General features: G+C 42.2%; 1 protein-coding gene across 8 annotated transcripts in view; it reads right to left on the bottom strand.

The window, feature by feature from the left end:
* The window catches only part of LOC137624514 (neuronal acetylcholine receptor subunit alpha-7-like), a 290,907-nt gene extending 273,359 nt beyond the window's left edge, over positions 1–17,548 (bottom strand). For 7 of the 8 annotated variants that reach the window (XM_068355352.1, XM_068355354.1, XM_068355353.1 and 4 more), the window contains exon 1: positions 17,430–17,548. In XM_068355352.1, coding sequence (XP_068211453.1) covers positions 17,430–17,487 — 58 coding nt within the window. In that variant the 5' untranslated portion in view covers positions 17,488–17,548. Of the gene's footprint in view, positions 1–17,303 lie in introns of all 8 variants that reach the window. The other variant, XM_068355357.1, reaches the window with a different exon arrangement.
* Positions 17,549–18,921: the final 1,373 nt, after the last annotated feature.

The raw sequence follows: 18,921 nt of genomic DNA, 5'->3' as shown, positions 1-18,921 counted from the left end.
TCGATAACTGATCTCCAGCTTCCAGATAACTTTTCTACAGGAAAGAGTCAACTGTAGAAGCCTGAGGATACGTCTAGGACCTCTTTGGGAGCATCCTTCTCCAACATGGTTTGACTTCCGCCTGAAGGGCGAGGTCCTTCGCTGATCCCTTCACAAAGGAACACGACATCACTGGATGATGACTCTATGGAGGTAAAGAGAGAGTGAACGCAACGTGGTACCCCGTACAAAGGATGGTGACCATCCAAAAAACGGCCCTGTGGAACTACCATCTCTGCCACCTGTGGTTTAAGCATCCTTCTACAAGAGGGCAGGCAGGAGGAATGCCACCTAGTGTGAGTAATCACGTCTTTCACCTCTTATCTCTCTGCCCTAGCATCCTTGCCATGAAAGGACTGGTTTTGGCTTGCTTATTAGCAGTGGACTGATTTGAAGTCATTGACCCTTTTCTATGTCCGCCAATCGACAGGGGACAACTTCGGTGCCGAAGAGTAACGGTGAGATGTTACTAACCTATGAAGACGGTAGTCGTAACTCTCCTTCTACCAGCACTCTGCCACTGCGTCAATGTCTTCCGAGCTAAACAAGGAAACACCCTCCAATGGAAAGTTGTGTAACCTGGTTACCTCTCTCTTTCGCACCTGCTTCTGGAATCTTGAGATGGCAGAGTTACGCCTTCTCAAAATCCATTTCGTCCAATGGTTGATCAGATTATGGGTGAGGAACTCAAAGGGCCTCGCTCCTAAAAGCAACAAAGTGTTACTGCTTTCCGCTTCTCCTAATTGGTCAAATCCTCATTAGCAATCAGGTAGCCTACTGAGCAAGACCAGTAGTCAATCCACGAAGTGGCAAGCAAAGAAGCCTTTGCATCCCGCTGCATGTTAGCGGCCTCAGCTGCTGAGAAAGTCACCAGTTGTACTGCCAATTGTCGAGGGTGACATTGAAGGTGAGAGATAAAATTACTGGATCTGCGGGTAAAGGAGAGGGATCATCGTCCAGGATCGCTTGATACTTCCTCTATCGTACGAACGGAGGGGAAAGTAGGTTCAAGGAATATTGTGCTCTCAGACTCAAAATCCCAGACTTAGGAGAAAGCCTTCTTGGCTCCTTCCACCATCATAGACCAGGAAAACTCAATCCCAATCTTGCCTCTTCTAGGAGCCTGGCAGAAAAAGTCTGGGACCTTATCTTTCCCCTACGGGAGGATAGGAATGATTGCACAGATTGTTGATCACCCTTATGCAGGCTAAGACTTGCATGAAGGAATGATCCAACTCTCATTCTGATGTAGCCTTGGGACTAGCAGCCATTGGCAGAACTTCATCAGAGTGCAACGAAGTGTCATCTTGCGACTCATCAAGACGAACTCACACCCATAGGAGCCTGAGCTGGGTCAGGTTATCAACGAGGTCCTTGTAGGGGTCTGAGGCCTAGAGGGGAGGTTCTGAGCCGCCGATAACACCAAGGGTGGAACCGAACCAAGAATACCCTTCTGCTGACCTGAAGCCACGGCGGTTTTGAGGTCCAGTTCTTAGGAAGGGTCTTCAAGTCCTCTGCTCTAAGGGCTTGGCTAAGAAAGAGGCAAGGAGAGATAGTAACTCCTTCTGAGGGACTTCTATGGGCTGTGAGGCCTGCGGAGGGTACCGACGGAGGCTCTGGGAGGGGAGCGGCTGGTTCGGTTACCACAAACTCTACAGGGCACGGCTGGTAATTGTCTGTGAATGAAATCTCCTTGGAGATCACGAACCCCAGCCAGTCCTTGGATGAAGGGTATCCCCAGGGGAAGAGTGTCTTGTCTGCATTCTTTCCTCCGTTGGTCAGCTTAATTGGGATAAAACCCAGTTTTTCCCAAATGGGATCTTGACCAGGATGAGACACCTTAGAGTCTAGACACAGCTGGCGAAGGAACATGACTCGACGCAGTACTTTTAGTAACAGGATCCACAGGTGGATTAGAACTCCCAGGGAAATTCAACATCACGAGAGGGATAGGAATTTGTCTAACCGAGGCCTGTGATAGTGGAGCTGGAACCAGTTCCTTAACCGCTTGTTTTATAGCCTTAACGAGTTCTCTCAACAATTTGCTTAGGAACCCCAACAGACGAGTTCGTCAACACGCTAATGATGAGCAGTTACCTCTCTTGGCGAGCGAACCAAAGTACGCTTGCGTACTACTTCACAGCTAGAAAAAAAGCAGACCTTCATTAGCAGGAGCAGCTCACCTGCCCACCTCGCCAGTATGTGGTGGCCGAGTGTGTGCCAACGCATAAGATTCTACCAACCCCAAAATAGGGCCTGTTCATCCACAAGCCGTAACATCATGGACAGGGACGCAAACACTTGTCAGGGAACATGCAAGAACTTGACGAGTGAACCAAAGTATGATTGCGCTCTACCTAGCAGCCAGAAAAACAAGCACTTGTCAGCGAGAGATTCTGTTGGCAATGAAAACAAATACTGTACAGTCTGTCAAAGTAAAAGAAAAAAAAATACTTTAAAGGCACAGGAATATTGGGTATAGCTCATCCAAATTGTATCTAAAATTGAAAATAAAAAGGTAACACACAAAACTCACTAGTTACAGCAGCCTGAATAGGGTTAACAGGGTAGAAATTGACTGAGCAGCAGTTAGGTAGCCTCTAAATGTAATATGACCATCCTGCATCACTCAAGTAAAAATAACTAAATGATTGTAAAATAATTGAATAGTATAGGCTACATCAGTATCTCTACATTAAACACTCAATAAGATGACAAAAGGAACAAAACTAGAATTTTTTTTAATCAAAATCTTCAACTTCAATAATAGAGGTTTCCTCCAGTAGTACTGTACTGTATATGAGATTCAAAATAAAGTAGTGTATTTGCAAACATCTATTCAATTAGGCAATATCTAATATCCAAACTAATATTGCACTGTTCTATAATTAAGACGATGTGCCTCTATGAGTAATAACGTAAAGGAGCACTATCTACATTTTCGGTATTCATATGATGTACAATACAGGGGTTAGTTGACAACACACATTTGATGACTAGATAGACATGCCTACAATGAACTTAGGAGATAATTGCACAACACAATTAGAGAATGTGAAATGTGCAGTTTTGGAGATAATAACAATTTGGCAAAATTAAAGAACAACACAGGACAACATTTCTAATATAAAAAACAGCTTTTCCTACAGTAAACAGTTTGGTTTCAACAAATTTGGCCTTTATTTCCACTGCAAATAAGCCATTCTACCGTTATGGACCCCCCTTCCCGACAGACACTGGGACTTTAGGAGTGCGAAAACAGGACAAAACGAGATTATTTAACACTTTCGATATTTGTAAAAAGCCACAGAGCCTAATAAACTCAACTAACCTAACCTACTAAATTCCAAGATCACAAACCTAGCTGGGCCCATGGACGCCGCCTTCCTAGGTTACAGACCTAGCCGGGGTCTTGGAACCCCCTTCCCAGGTCACAAACTTAAACTAAATCACAAATAAGTCCTTACATTATGATAAAGTCAATTACAGATAATTCCTTACTTTATGATTGACACCTACGTCTTGGCAACCTTTACAGAAGTGTTGCAGTAAAAAATGTGCTGGTCTTCCTTAAAAGCCAAGTCAGAATTGCACTTGGGACACTAACCTTTGAAGGATAACACAAAGAACCTTTAAAAAATTATTCACTAGACCAGTTTTACTATGATAATCACGGTAAAACTTAGCTAGAGCATCGAAATAGCCATAAGACCAGCTCCATAACACACACCCGACACGTAACACAGCTACAAAGGAACAAAACAGTTGTGCTAAGAAACCAAGGTGTCACAAAACTGCCTACGTCACACTCCAGCATACATACATGCCCAAATATGGTAAACTTTGCCATATGGTGGTTGTTAAGAAGTAGGTGCGCAGAAAGTATAAACTCGTAATCGAGCAACAGTAGGATGGCTTGTGCGCTGGAAGTATAAAGTCGTAATCGTACAAGAAGCTATGGACAAAAGTACAAAAAGGCAGCAGAAACCTCCTACTTCGAAAATGAACACAAAAATGTGAAAAATATTTCAGCGGAACAGAATCCCCATATTTTGTGCAATTTTTTTGTGGATTTATTATATGTCCGAGCATAATGTATACTGAAGAAAAGGTTAGTTTTACCATAATCTATCGATTTGCCAGTAAATTTTCCCCAACCAAAACGCCTGGTTCCCACTGTGTGGGGCCCCATTACCGTAGGATATATTAGGGTATATCTTATCAACTATTTAATTGCGACGAAAATAAAGGTCCTTTTATAAGAAAACGTTAGTTTTTCTAATTATGACCCAACTTTTTTGTTAGTAAAGTTTTTCAAGTGTAGTTGTATAATAATACCGACAATTTTACCCCACGTTAATATGAAGGTTTAGATATTTCTATTAACAAAATCTTATTCTATCCAACCAATTCTCTTCTATGTAACTTTTCCCAGAGACTTTCCTTAGTCAGATAAAAAATTATTTACTTAATCTTCCCAATCTTGGAACCTAAAAGCACAAGACAGGGTTAAAAATAGGTACATTTCACCCCTCCCCTGACATGTAACCCCAAGGTGATTTAGGACAGGTTAGGTGGGATACCCTATGTTAGTACATTTCCCTTTAATTTCCCTACAACTCTAATGTATCTTCAACATCAGTCGTCACAGTAATTGGGATTATTGTACTGATGTTGGACTGGATAGGATTGTATTGGATTTATGGATTTGAGGTATAGAGCTCAGTGTTTGCGCCTGTAAGGCCATTCAGCACACAATCATACCTAAGGTATGATAAAGCTAATAACACTACAAGGTAAAAATTAGAAGAGGTTGGATAGCATGACGGAAGAACGGAAGCACGAATGGGGCGTAGACATGCTTCAAAAGACCATTAAGTAATATCTAGTGAACTACAAGAGGTACACCGACGGCACTACTCGCCTACTGGGTTGAGTTTCATTATTATGGGATGATATTAGGTAAATTATTCTTTTATACGACAACAGGACATTTCCGAGAAGATTTTCATGGAAGAAAGTCAACTGAAAAGAACAAGACTATGTAAAAGAAAGGTAATAGTTTACAACACCACGCTCTCCATTTACTCCAAAATAATGCAATCCTGCAGTTTTCATCTTCTTGCACAGTAATTAGGTGGTTATTTAAATTCTGGGAAAGCAATAATTAGCAAGATATGTTGAGGAAGGGGGAAGGGGTTATAAAAAGAAAATAGCTCAGTTTCCTCACCAAATGACTTGGAACTGACATGTCAACAAAGTCAACGAAACAAGATTCGTGATGCCAGCGTACATAAACAGAAGTTCGTGATGCCAGCGTTCATTTGATATACAGTGAACCCTCGTTTATCGCGGTAGATAGGTTCCAGACGCGGGCGCGATAGGTGAAAATCCGCGAAGTAGTGACAGCATATTTACCTATTTATTTAACATGTATATTCGGACTTTTAAAACCTTCCCTTATACGTAGTACTGTTAACAAACCACCCTTTAATGTACAGAACACTTAATGCATGTACTACAGCACCCTAAACTAAAACAGGCACAAATATTAAAGGCGATTTTATATCATGTGTTTCCTAAACACCTAAAAAGCACGATAAAAAATGGCAACCAATGTTTTGTTTACGTTCATCTCTGATCATAATGAAGAAACAAACTCATTTAGTGTACACATATATGTATAGGTTAGTTTTTGCATCGATTATATTGATTATACAGTACTGTATGTTGATTTTTTTATTACCAATGTTTTAGTTTACGTATTTTTCTTAGGACTTCCAAATTAAATCTTTTTCTTTATGACGCCGCCTGAAACGACGGCGTGTACGCTCAGTAAACAACCACGCTCAGAACAAACAAGGCATTTAACGCGCATGATGATAGTGATAAATAATGATACAGTACAAACAGTATTTACAGTAAAAGCATTTACAAAATATGTTACCTTACAAATATAAATTATACAGTACTTGTACGTAGCAAAGCAGGAAAACAATTTGAGAGAGAGAGAGAGAGAATGAGAGAGAGAGAGAGAGAGAGAGAGAGAGAGAGAGAGAGAGAGAGAGAGAGAGAGAGAGAGATTGTTTTACGTACGAATGTAAATTTTAAACAAAAAAAATATGATAGGTTACAACATGTAGACTTTTAAAACCTTCCCTTTAACTTAATGCATACAGTACGTACATTACTAAACTATAAAACAGGTTAAAGTAAAAAATAAAGATTGTTACTGTACTCACCACGAAAGAAGTTCAAGAAAAACTTGAATGACGATGGCGATGAATTTGCTGCACAGTAGAAATGATGATGATGAAGCTGATGATGTGTTCTACTGTGCAGTCAATGATAGTATTTTACGTCTCTTCAGACGGAGGTGCCTTTTCCTGGGACACCTCTTCAACTTCTTCAATTTCTTCCGAAGGCGTACTAGCAGGAGGAACTGGCTCTTTTTTGCGAGGCTGGAAGAACATTGTGATCGGAAGTTGTTGCCGCTGCTTCTTTTTTCGATCCAAGAGCATCCTGTAGGGAGTCATGATGTCATCGACCTTATTTGAGAATTGCATCGCGCGAACCATATCCTCGTCCCACTCTTGTAACATTTCTTTCGCCTCCTTCATATGGTTGCAGAACTTGGCAAGCCGTTCTAATGTTAAACCCGTTTCTTCGACATCTTCTTGGGTCTCTTCCTGGGCACCCTCACTCTCTTCCTCACTTGCCGATTTCGTCAGGTCTTCGAGGTCTGCGTCAGTTAGGGGCTGGGAATGGCAGTCCAACAACTCGTCGACGTCTTCAGTCGTCATGTCGCCAAACCCGTCACCCCCAATTATGGCAGCCAACTGCACAGATTTCCGTATTGCAGAGTGTTGGATTTCCGACGGAGTAAATCCCTTGTCGTCGTAAACAATATCGGGCCACAGCTTCTTCCAGCTCGCATTTACGGTTGCAGGTTTCATCTCTTGAAGTGCCTTTTGAATATTCTGCAGGCACGTGGCTATGGTGTACTGCCGCCAGTACGCCTTCAAGTTGAAGTCTTCATCCTCGTCATCTTGGGCAGCATCCACACACGCAACGAGGTCCGCCAAGGTATTCTTCGGGTAGAGGGCCTTGAACGCCCTGATAACCCCCTGGTCCATTGGTTGAATTAATGACGTGGTGTTGGGTGGCAGGAACTCAACCTGAACGCCCTCACGCGACAGGTCAGTTGCGTGTCCACCAGCGTTATCCATAAGGAGAAGGATCTTGAATGGCAAGCCCTTCTCTAAGAGATATTCATGGACTTGCGGGATGAAACACTGGTGGAACCAGTTGGAGGTCAGCATCTTCGTAATCCATGCTTTTTGATTATGCATCCAGTACACGGGAAGGAGATTCTTATTTTTATTTTTCAAAGCGCGAGGATTTTTCGACTTATAAATAAGCCCCGGCTTTAACAAAAATCCAGCAGCATTGCCACACATCACGAGGGTAACGCGATCCTTGAATGCCTTAAAGCCAGAGGCTTTGGCTTCCTCTTTGAACAGGAAAGTTCGCGACGGCATTCTCTTCCAAAACAAGCCGGTTTCATCCATATTAAACACTTGTTCCGGCTTGTATCCACCTTCAGCGATAATGTTCTTGAAAGTCTGGTTCACGTAAGTTTCAGCAGCGGCAGTGTCAGCGGAAGCAGACTCCCCATGCAGGGAAACGCTTTTCAGGGCGAAGCGTTTCTGAAACTTCGCGAACCATCCTTTGCTGGCGGAAAAACGTTGTTTCTGACGCTGGGAATCAGTGGAGGTCCCTGGTTGAGGATCATCTACATCATCATCTTCTTCAGCATGGTCGCCATCGTCGTCATGAGGTTCCTTTGCCGCAAAATTCTCATACAAGCTCAAAGCCTTTGTTCGGATGGTGTTCGTATCCAACGCTATGTTCTTCTTCCGACAGTCGGCAATCCACACAGCTAAAGCACCTTCCATGCGTACGATCGTTTTATTACGCGTTGTAACGACTCGCTTCGCTGATCTGCTAAAGGTGATTGCAGCAGTCTTTCTAATGTTCGCCTCGTCCTTCTTGATGTAGCGAACGGTGGATTCGTTGATGCCAAAATGGCGGCCGGCGGCCGCGTAACTTCTACCATCTTTTAACATGTCGAGAAGCGTAACCTTCTCAGCTATCGTCATCATCCTTCGGTGGCGTTTAGGCTCACTACCAGCCTTACTAGAAGCAGAACGCTTGGGAGGCATTGTAACAGAAAGTTCAACAAAAAGTTCAACTTAAAACAGTCGCACACAGCACAGATTAAACTTCACAAACTTAAGAACGTCTACTCAGCAATACGCGGAAAGAGAAAGTGAACGATGCAGCCCCGCGAGAACTTTGATGCTGCGGGTAGAAGATGCGGGCAAAACACCAATCACAGGCTAGATAACAAAACTTGAGTTTTGATTCGTCATCTATCAGCGCTTGAACCAATCACAACCCGTCTTATACAGTACTATGGTGCGTTGGTTACTCATAGAAGATGTCCCGCGCACACTGAACGTACGTAGATTAAGTACAATACCGTAATAATAATAAATAATGATAATAATACTGTACAGTACATTAATAATAATAATAATGATTAATAATAATAACAATAATAATTTTATTAACAACAACAACAATAATAATAATAATAACAATAATAATAATATACGTACGCTATTTTACGCCTCTCTCTCTCTCTCTCTCTCTCTCTCTCTCTCTCTCTCTCTCTCTCTCGTACGCTTATTCGAAATGTGATTTTTGCAACAAAGAATACTATTGGATGCAGTACTGTACTACGTACGTATACATACAAAAGATTCACGGAAAAGAAGCACATCCATTACAGTACACACCATTCTAATATGGTATGACTGCATCTGATTTGCGTTTCATGTTCGATTTAATTTTACTACGTACTGAATTATCGTATGATCACATTCTCTTTTCGTGTTTTATTTCTTTCTGTGCTGAATTATATATCATATGTAATGCAATGAACAATCAGTAAGAGCAGATATTACTAATTTAATGGAATTACAGGTAACAAAATATCGTATTTGGTTGTCTTCAGATTTCGCGGTATTTTCGAATTTTCCGGAAAATCCGCGATATGTATATATATATGGGTTATGGGAAAACCCCGCGAAGTGGTGAATCCGCGATGGTCGAACCGCGAAGTAGCGAGGGTTCACTGTACTGTATATTCAAAATATACTTAACCAAAAATTGAGTGATTGCTCAAAAGTGTCACTATTTGTAAATTGCATATTTTATGGACACTTTTGAGTAATTGATCCATTTTTAAGTAAGCATATTTTGAATATACCGTATATCAAATGTACGCTCGCATCACGGACTTCTGTTTATGTACGCTGGCATCACAAATTCTGTTTGGTTGACTTTGTTGACATGTCAGTTCAGAGTCGTTTAGTGAGGAAACAGAGTTATTTTCTTTTTATAACCCCTTCCCCCTTCCTCAACATATCTTGCTAATTATTGCTTTCCCAGAATTTAAATAACCACCTAATTACTGTGCAAGAAGATGAAAACTGCAGGATTGCATTATTTTGGAGTAAATGGAGAGCGTGGTGTTGTAAACTATTACCAAAAGAAAAGAGTAAATAGTCATGTGAACGCGAGGTGAAATTGTAAATAGGTATTATTGCATAAGTTGTCATTGTTTGATAGCTCAAAATATTTTGCATAATCGGTTAGCGCATTAAAAATGCAATATTTTAAATACCGTAAACACCAGGCGCAAATAAATAACACGGAGCCTTTGTAAGGTGACGGCCAGATCCGTTTTCATTCATAGAAAATGGGAATATTATAAAGTGGTGTGGACTGTGGCCGTCGTTCTAAAACCGAGTTCAGAGAAAACTGGAATATTCTGAACTGTGGCCGTCGTTCTAAAAACGATTTTGGCGAGAGAAGCTAACTTAAAAAACCCACCTAACCTATGCTAAAAGCCGTATCCTTACCCAGGGGGGCTTCGCCCCCCCCCCTTACCTACTACGGGAGCGAGAAGATTCGTGGCCGGAGTAAGAACTCGAGCCACAAATTTTTAGGTAATTTAGGGTTTTCGGCATAAATGTTATTTTGATAATAAAATAAATTTTTGAATATACTTACCCGGTGATTATATAGCTGCAACTCTGTTGCCCGACAGACAACTCTACGGTAAAAACTCGCCAGCGATCGCTACACAGGTTGCGGGTGTGCCCAACAGCGCCATCTGTCGTACAGATACCTAGTACTCAATGTAAACAAAGACTCAATTTTCTCCTCGTCGCACTGCGTCTCTATTGGGGAGGAAGGGAGGGTCCTTTAATTTATAATCACCGGGTAAGTACTGTATATTCAAAAATTTATTTTATTATCAAAACATTTTTCAATATTTAACTTAGCCGGTGATTATATAGCTGATTCACACCCAGGGGGGTGGGTAGAGACCAGCAATATATGTTTACACTTTTATGAGCTATGAGTTTTTATTTCATTTTAGAAGTTATCAAAATAACAAAAACAAAATAAATAGGCACCTGGTAAGGAAGTCGACTTGAACAATTTCTCTGCCTTTTAAGTACGTCTTCCTTACGGAGCCTCGCGATCCTCTTAGGATGCTGATCGACCCCTAGGATCTGAAGTATCAAGGGTTGCAACCCATACAACAGGACCTCATCAAAACCCCTAATCTAGGCGCTCTCAAGAAATGACTTTGACCACCCGCCAAATCAACCAGGATGCGAAAGGCTTCTTAGCCTTCCGGACAACCCAAAAAACAACAATAAAAACATTTCAAGAGAAAGATTAAAAGGGTATGGAATTAGGGAATTGTAGTGTTTGAGCACTCACCCACTACTGCACTCGCTGCTACGAATGGTCCCAGTGTGTAGCAGTTCTTGTAAAGAGACTGGACATCTTTCAAGTAAAATGACGCGAACACTGACTTGCTTCTCCAATAGGTTGCGTCCATTATACTTTGCAGAGATATATTTTGCTTAAAGGCCACGGAAGTTGTTACAGCTCTAACTTCGTGCGTCTTCACCTTAAGCAAAGTTCGGTCTTCCTCACTCAGATGTGAATGAGCTTCTCGTATTAACAATCTGATAAAGTCTGACCAAGCATTCTTTGACAAAGGCAAGGATGGTTTCTTAACTGAACACCATAAAGCTTCAGATTGGCCTTGTAAAGGTTTAGTATGCTTTAAATAGAACTTAAGAGCTCTAACAGGGCATAAGACTCTTTCTAGTTCATTGCCTACGATCTCCGATAAGCTGGGGATATCGAAAGATTTAGGCCAAGGCCGAGAAGGCAGCTCATTTTTGGCTAGAAAACCAAGTTGTAGCGAACAAGTGGCTTTTTCTGACGAAAATCCTATGTTCTTGCTGAAGGCACGAATCTCACGGACTCTTTTAGCCGAGGCTAAGCATACCAGGAAAAGAGTCTTAAGAGTGAGATCTTTCAGGGAGGCTGATTGTAACGGCTCCAACCTGTCTGATATGAAGAATCTTAGTACCACGTCTAAATTCCATCCAGGGGTAGCCAAACGACGCTCCTTGGTGGTCTCAAAAGACTTAAGGAGGTCTTGCAGATCTTTATGTTTGGAAAGATCTAAGCCTCTATGCCGGAAGACCGATGCCAACATGCTTCTGTAGCCCTTGATAGTGGGAGCTGAAAGGGATCGTCCTTTTCTCAGGTATAAGAGAAAAACAGCTATTTGAGCTACAGAGGTACTGGTCGAGGATACAGAAACTGACTTGCACCAGTCTCGGAAGACTTCCCACTTCGATTGGTAGACTCTAAGGGAAGAAGCTCTCCTTGCTCTAGCAATCGCACTGGCTGCTTCCTTCGAAAAGCCTCTAGCTCTCGAGAGTCTTTCGATAGACTGAAGGCAGTCAGACGAAGAGCGTGGAGGCTTTGGAGTACCTTCTTTACGTGTGGCTGACGTAGAAGGTCTACCCTTAGAGGAAGACTACTGGGAACGTCTACTAACCATCGAAGTATCTCGGTGAACCATTCTCTCGCGGGCCAGAGGGAAGCAACTAACGTCAACCTTGTCCCTTCGTGAGAGGCGAACTTCTGTAGTACCTTGTTGACAATCTTGAACGGTGGGAATGCGTAGAGATCCAGATGTGACCAATCTAGGAGGAAAGCATCTATATGTATTGCTGCTGGGTCCGGGACTGGAGAGCAATAGATTGGAAGCCTCTTGGTCAGCGAGGTTGCAAAGAGATCTATGGATGGTTTTACCCCAAGTGGCCCAAAGTCTCTTGCACACATCCTTGTGGAGGGTCCATTCGGTTGGAATTACTTGCCCTTTCCGACTGAGACAATCTGCTATGACGTTCAAGTCGCCTTGGATGAACCTCATTACTAGGGAGATGTCTTGACCTTTTGACCAGATGAGCAGGTCCCTTGTGATCTCGTACAACGTCAGTGAGTGGGTACCTCCTTATTTGGAGATGTACGCCAAGGCCGTGGTGATGTCCGAGTTAACTTCCACCACTTTGCCTCGAAGGAGAGACTTGAAGCTTTTCAAGGCCAGATGTACTGCCAACAGCTCCTTGCAGTTGATATGCATGCTCCTCTGACTCGAGTTCCACAGTCCTGAGCATTCCCGACCGTCTATTGTCGCGCCCCAGCCCACGTCCGATGCGTCCGAGAAGAGAACGTGGTTGGGAGTCTGAACAGCCAGGGGAAGACCCTCTCTTAGGTTGATAATGTCCTTCCATCAAGTCAGACAAGACTTTATCTTTTCGGAAACCGGGATCGAGACCGCTTCTAGCGTCTTGTCCTTTTTCCATTGAAAAGCTAGATGGTATAGAAGAGGACGGAGGTGTAGTCTTCCTAGTGACACAAATTGTTCCACGGATGACAGCGTCCCTACCAGACTCATCCACAGCCTGACTGAGCAGCGTTCCTTCTTCAGCATCTTCTGGATGGATAGCAGGGCTTGATCTATTCTGGGGGCTGATCGTCTTGTTGTTCAGCAACGTCCTCATCAGAGGGTTCCTCATCCGAAAACTGATGAGGAAACGGCAACGGAGTGGGCAACGTCTGGCTCGCTGAGTCCGGTCGCACTGGTGGATGCGTGACAGAGCCGGACGCAATATCAAGGAACTGCTGCACAGTCTGTGAACTGTCAACAACCATGGGTGCGCGAGGAAGCACAGCGTCAACCCGAGACTGTCTAGACCGTCTGGGTTGTGCAGTCAACACCCTACCGGGTAGCTGAGGTTGACGCACTGCGTCAAAACAAGTCACCTCTGCTGGTTGTTGAACGTCCTGAACGTCAACAACCACCTCCGAGCGTCGCTTAACGTCAACGTGCGGCTGGCAACCCACACTGGGTCGCATCGGTGGAGGAACCACCTCAACTGGCAGACGCGAGTAGGTTACCTCAGCGTCAACAGGGCGCACAACCGACCGGTTGGAAGGTTGTTGGCCAGATGGTTCGGTAGCAACCTTCTCCGCATTAAAGTCCTCTATCAAGGACGCAAGCTTGGACTGCATGTCTTGCAGCAAAGCCCATTTAGGGTCTACGGGAGCAGGTGTGGCAACAGACGGGGTTAGCGACTGAGGCGGTACCGTTTACCATCCCTGAAAGCCTTGTTATGCGTGACATAATTGTACAGCAAAACTTCAAAGGCTCGAAAACAGCTGTGAAGTTGACCTGTAAACAACTTGGAGCGTCTCCTGGCCAGGCACCAGGGAGAGTCTACGAGAATTGAGAAGTCTATCTGGGCAGAGGCATGAACTCCCAAGCCGAGAACTTCTCTCGTGTCATATCAGACTCTCGCTCTATAAACCAGTTTAAAAGAAGGGAAAGCAAAGGCTGTATCCCCCAAACTCCTCCTGGTGAAAAACCAGTCGCCTAGCCAACGTAAAGCTCTCTAGGAGAGCGAGAGAGCACTAGCTTAAAAACAACGGCTTCGAAGTAGCTAGGCCTCGTGTAAGCTCTGACGTTTAGGCGAACGAGGAGCAGCAGTTACAAAAGATCCGGACAAAGATCCTTAAAAAATCATCATGATTTAATTAAAGTCCATAGGAGGCTAAGCAGCTTTAGGCTCCTCTCCATCTGACAGAGTCCTCAAGGGAATATCAGTAGGAGGGGGAACAGCAACTTCCTCATCTACAGGAACCTTGTCCGATAAAAGCTGAGTCTCAAGCAAGGGAGAGACCTACCGTGGTGGCAATGCTTTACAAGCAGAGTCCACACTCACTGGTGCATTAGTAGCGGACCAGAACGCAACGTCATGTAACTGCTTGACGGTCTGTGAACTGACAACAACTGAACTGTCAACCACAACAGGTGCGTGAGGACGCACAGCGTCCACTCGAGACTGCTTTGACTGCCTAGACTGAGCAGTCAAAACAACTCTAGAATGCGGAGGTTGACGCACAGCGTCAAAACAAGTCAACTCCGATTGTTAGTGAACGTCTTGAACGTCAACAGGAGCATCAGCAAGTGGCCTAACGTCCAAATGCGGCTGAAAAACCACACGAGACCGCATCGAGTGTGGTTCTAAACAACCTGACTGACGTGACTAAGCTACGCCAACGTCAACAGTAAGCACAAAGGAACGTTAGGTTGGCTGAAATCCAGGATATCGATGAGATAAACGGCTAGACTCAACGGACTAATCGGCAGAATAGTCTTCCATAAGGGAGGCAAGCATATACTGCATGTCTTGCCATACAACCCATTAAGATCAACGGAAATGGTTGTGGTAAGAGACGAGGGTAACGTCTGTGACCGCAACACTTTGCCTACAAAAAAAGACTCTCGGAGTCTGTGTTACGCTTTTGTTAGGCGGCGAGCAGTTATCCGATGACTGCATAGGGTCAGAGCTGTCCTAATGGTTGTAACCAGGACGCTGGACCTGTCCTGAAAGGACTGACTTTCGCTTAAGGGCTTCGAAACCTTGTGACAGGTTTCTTATGCGAAAAGCCTCTCGTCTTATGGTAGGGGAGATCTTGGTAAGATATACCCGATACCATAGAGGGAAAACGTCTGTTCGTTGGTCAAGGCCTCTCGAACCCATAAGTCGTTTGACATTACTTCTCCCCTGGGCTTGGGAGCATGTAAGAGGTCCCGGACTAGGTGAACGACAGGCACGAACAGACGAACCCTCGGACGCAACACTGTAACACTTTGCACATATCACTTTATCACTTTGATTTTCTGTTTTGCACTTATTTCACTGAAATCGAAACTTTTACTGATTTCTACCTAAAACACGCAATTCTACCCTTCATTAAAAGGTAGTAATTGCGAAATCAGTCGTATAATGCAAGCTCATTAATACCAGCAAAAAACAGAAAACATATTTTAAGATAAAAAAATCAGTGGCTGGGAAAGAGACTAAACACTAGTTCATATAACTACGTTTTCAATCTCTCACTGCACATAGCCTGGGGACGAGAATAAAAAACTAAAACGTTTTATCCTTCCTCCCCGTACAGCGACTAGGGACGAGAGTAACTCGAGAACAACGTTACCCGCTTGAGCGGAACGTTTTCTCTCCTCTCTCTCCCTCCGTCTCTATCTCTCTCTCTCTCTTTCTCTCTTGATTTCGCACCTGAGAGAAGAGCCCAATTATATTTCATCAAAAAAAACATGTTATTTGACTAAAGGAAAAAACTGAAAGGTTTTTCAAATAAAAAGTTCCTTTAAAATAGAATTTAAAACATTTAAGCTAAGAAAGAATGAACAAAACGTCAGAATCGATTTACTCTTACTGCAAAGTGAAACCGTGATACACTCTCTCTCTATCGTAACGATAGAGCGCATGTTGAACGTCCTCAACGTCAACAACTGCGTAGCATAAATAAACTAAACGTTAGTTCATCTTTGAAAACAGTACAAAGACTATCAAAGAAAATCTTTCATAAAATATTACATTTAAAAAGTTTTAAATCCTTAGTTCATTACGATATAAAGGGCTCAACGTTGATTAACTTCGGTTTCCAAGTTAGGACCGCCTACTCTCAGGAAAGGTCTATATAAACAAAACATTAAAATTATTTTAATAATATTTATAATAAATGGAAAGTTAATCGAAGAGGCCTAATAAAGGCGGAGAGATATAAAATATATAGAGGAAAAACTATAACGTGATATAATTACTAAAAGCCTAAACACACTTCCGTCTAAGGGAAGGGTCGGCCATTTAAAAGTGAAAGAAAGTCCATACTCTCTTTGTCACCATAATTAAATCTATCCAAAACGAGTTCAAGATTTAAGATGAAGATAAAACACCTGCATAGCGAAAGCTCAAAACTAGAATAAAGTACTTCACCAATTAGTTGTGAAAAAACTCCAGTTTAGCAACAGCGAGTAAGTACGTCTTGTCGATAGCTCGACAGAGAGAAAATTGAGTCTTTGTTTACATTGAGTACTAGGTATCTGTATGACAGATGGCGCTGTTGGGCACACCCGCAACCTGTGTAGCGATCGCTGGCGAGTTTTTACCGTAGAGTTGTCTGTCGGGCAACAGAGTTGCAGCTATATAATCACCGGCTAAGTTAAATATTGAAAAAACAAAAGTGTGCGTTTAAGCACATATTTAAGATCCGTAGACCATTTCCAAACGTTTTTAATCTATACAAGATAACAGTCGGAGCGATAATAAGCAAATTAGGACGCTTGGCCGTAGCGCTACAAACTACCCAATAACACAATAATTAAGTAATTCTTAAAAAATTGAAGCCAAATTCAAATCTGAAAGTGTTCGAACAGTGTGCTACCGGTACACGCTCTACCTGAAGATTGCTTGCCCACCGGTTAGGTTAGTGACCTGTTTTCATAATAGGTTAGCTATTTTTTGCGACAAAAAAAAAGTGTCATTTTCGAAGGAAATGGGCGTTTTTCTGTAAGGAAGGGTTAGTTTTAAATAGGAAAGGTTTCCCCGACCGTAACTACAATAATACCGTCACACCAAAAAGCCTAGTGTGATTTCAGCTTCACTCAACAACTATGGATTTGTGCCGATAATCATCATCAGATTCGTTCAAAACACATGAAAAGAAAAATTGCCAGAAAAGCCATTGGGAATTATTGGGAACTTATGCAAATTTAACTGTAAATATTTACCCTTACATGGTAGCTGCGGGTAGTAACTCCACCACCATGAGAACGCAAAGATTGGGGAAATTTGAATATTCGCCTAGGAATTTAAAATTAAAAAAATTCCAAAATATGCTTGAGAGCACAATAAAATACTTCAAACCCGTGAATCTACACTAACCTGCACACTTCTTCCGATCCCAAGTGAACGCGGTACAACATGTGAAAATTCAACAAACAAACAACCCCATTGGACAGATATATCCTTTTGACATCAATTTCCAGTAGGAATGAGCAATACACCTACTTTCCATATCAAATTGAACGTGATCGCGTGACTTGTAACCATTTAAGATTATACACATCGTCCGCCATGACACAAACACTTGGTTAGAAATAACCAAACATAAGGTCAAGCAATACACAAGTAACGTAACGGATCCGTAGAACTACTGACTCCGAGTTCCAGCGTCTTGACTTCGGCTTTGGAAAATTGGAAGTGAAGCGTGACTAAAATCTTCAATGATCCTTTAAATCATTTTGTAATTCAATTACACGTTATTATTGAACAGGATGACTTGATAAACATATCATAATTATACACTCTCGTCATTTAATGGAAACGTCCTCTATAGAAGAGTCCTTTTAATGGAAAATTTAGATATTTCAAAGAATCTTTCTTTTACCAACCGAAGTGTGCAGCTAAGGTTAGGTGCTTGGGTCCAGGAAAGGAACGTTTCCTACAATTTTATGTTGGGAAATAACCAAAAAATTAACAAAAACTCTTTACAAATTGGCAGTTTATACCATCACAAAGTTTTTGACAAAAAGTCTACAACTTTGGGATGAATCTCTCTCTCTCTCTCTCTCTCTCTCTCTCTCTCTCTCTCTCTCTCTCTCTCTCTCTCTCTCTCTCTCTCGTAATTCAAAACAAAATTAAACTGTTATATCTAGATATCACCGAATTACTCATGCTTCCAACATCACCATTCGTGGCATTTTAGCAACAACATATTAGTAGTTTTCGCTTCTCGAAATAATCCGCTCAATTAAATACGCCTGGACATTAAAATCGGAAAATCCGTTTAATTAAATACGTCAGACCACTAAAACTGGAAAATCCGTTTAATTAAATACACCAAGACTTTAAAATCGGGAGGTGCATTAGTAGCCTACTAGTATCTGAATTTTGAAAATAAAGAAATGCATTTTTAAATGAGAAATTATAGGTTGATATATCAATGAAATTTATCATCGATTTTGTATCTATGAGACGAAAAATTGTTTCACGTATGTTAATATCACCTTCGTACATTTCATGCTATCAGTAATATTACACAAACTGATAATTAGTAGGTGGTAGGTTGGACAGGATACTAGCCACCCGTTGAGATACTACCACTAGAGAGTTATGGAGTCTTTTGATTGGTCAGACAGTAATACATAGGATCCTTCTCTCTGGTTACGGTTCATTTTCCCTTTTCATACACACACACACACACACACACACACACACACACGAATAGTCTGGCCTATTCTTTACACATTCTCCTCTGTCCTCATACACCGGACAACACTGAGATTACCAAACAATTCTTCTTACTTCACTGTAATTGTTCAGTGGAAACTTTTCTCTTTGTAAGGGTAGAAGAGATTCTTTAGCTATAGTAAGCAACTCTTCTAGGAAAAGGACACTCAAAAATCAAACCATTGTTATCTAATTTTGCGTGGTGCCATAGCCTCTGTACCATGGTCTTCCACTGTCTTTTGGGTTAGAGTTCATTTGCTTGAAGGTACAC

Source organism: Palaemon carinicauda, chromosome 31 (genome assembly GCF_036898095.1).
Source record: "Palaemon carinicauda isolate YSFRI2023 chromosome 31, ASM3689809v2, whole genome shotgun sequence".
Classification (NCBI taxonomy): Eukaryota; Metazoa; Arthropoda; class Malacostraca; order Decapoda; family Palaemonidae; genus Palaemon; species Palaemon carinicauda.
The sequence above is the reverse complement of the archived record's forward strand: the minus strand, read 5'-3'. Positions and strand labels throughout refer to the sequence as shown.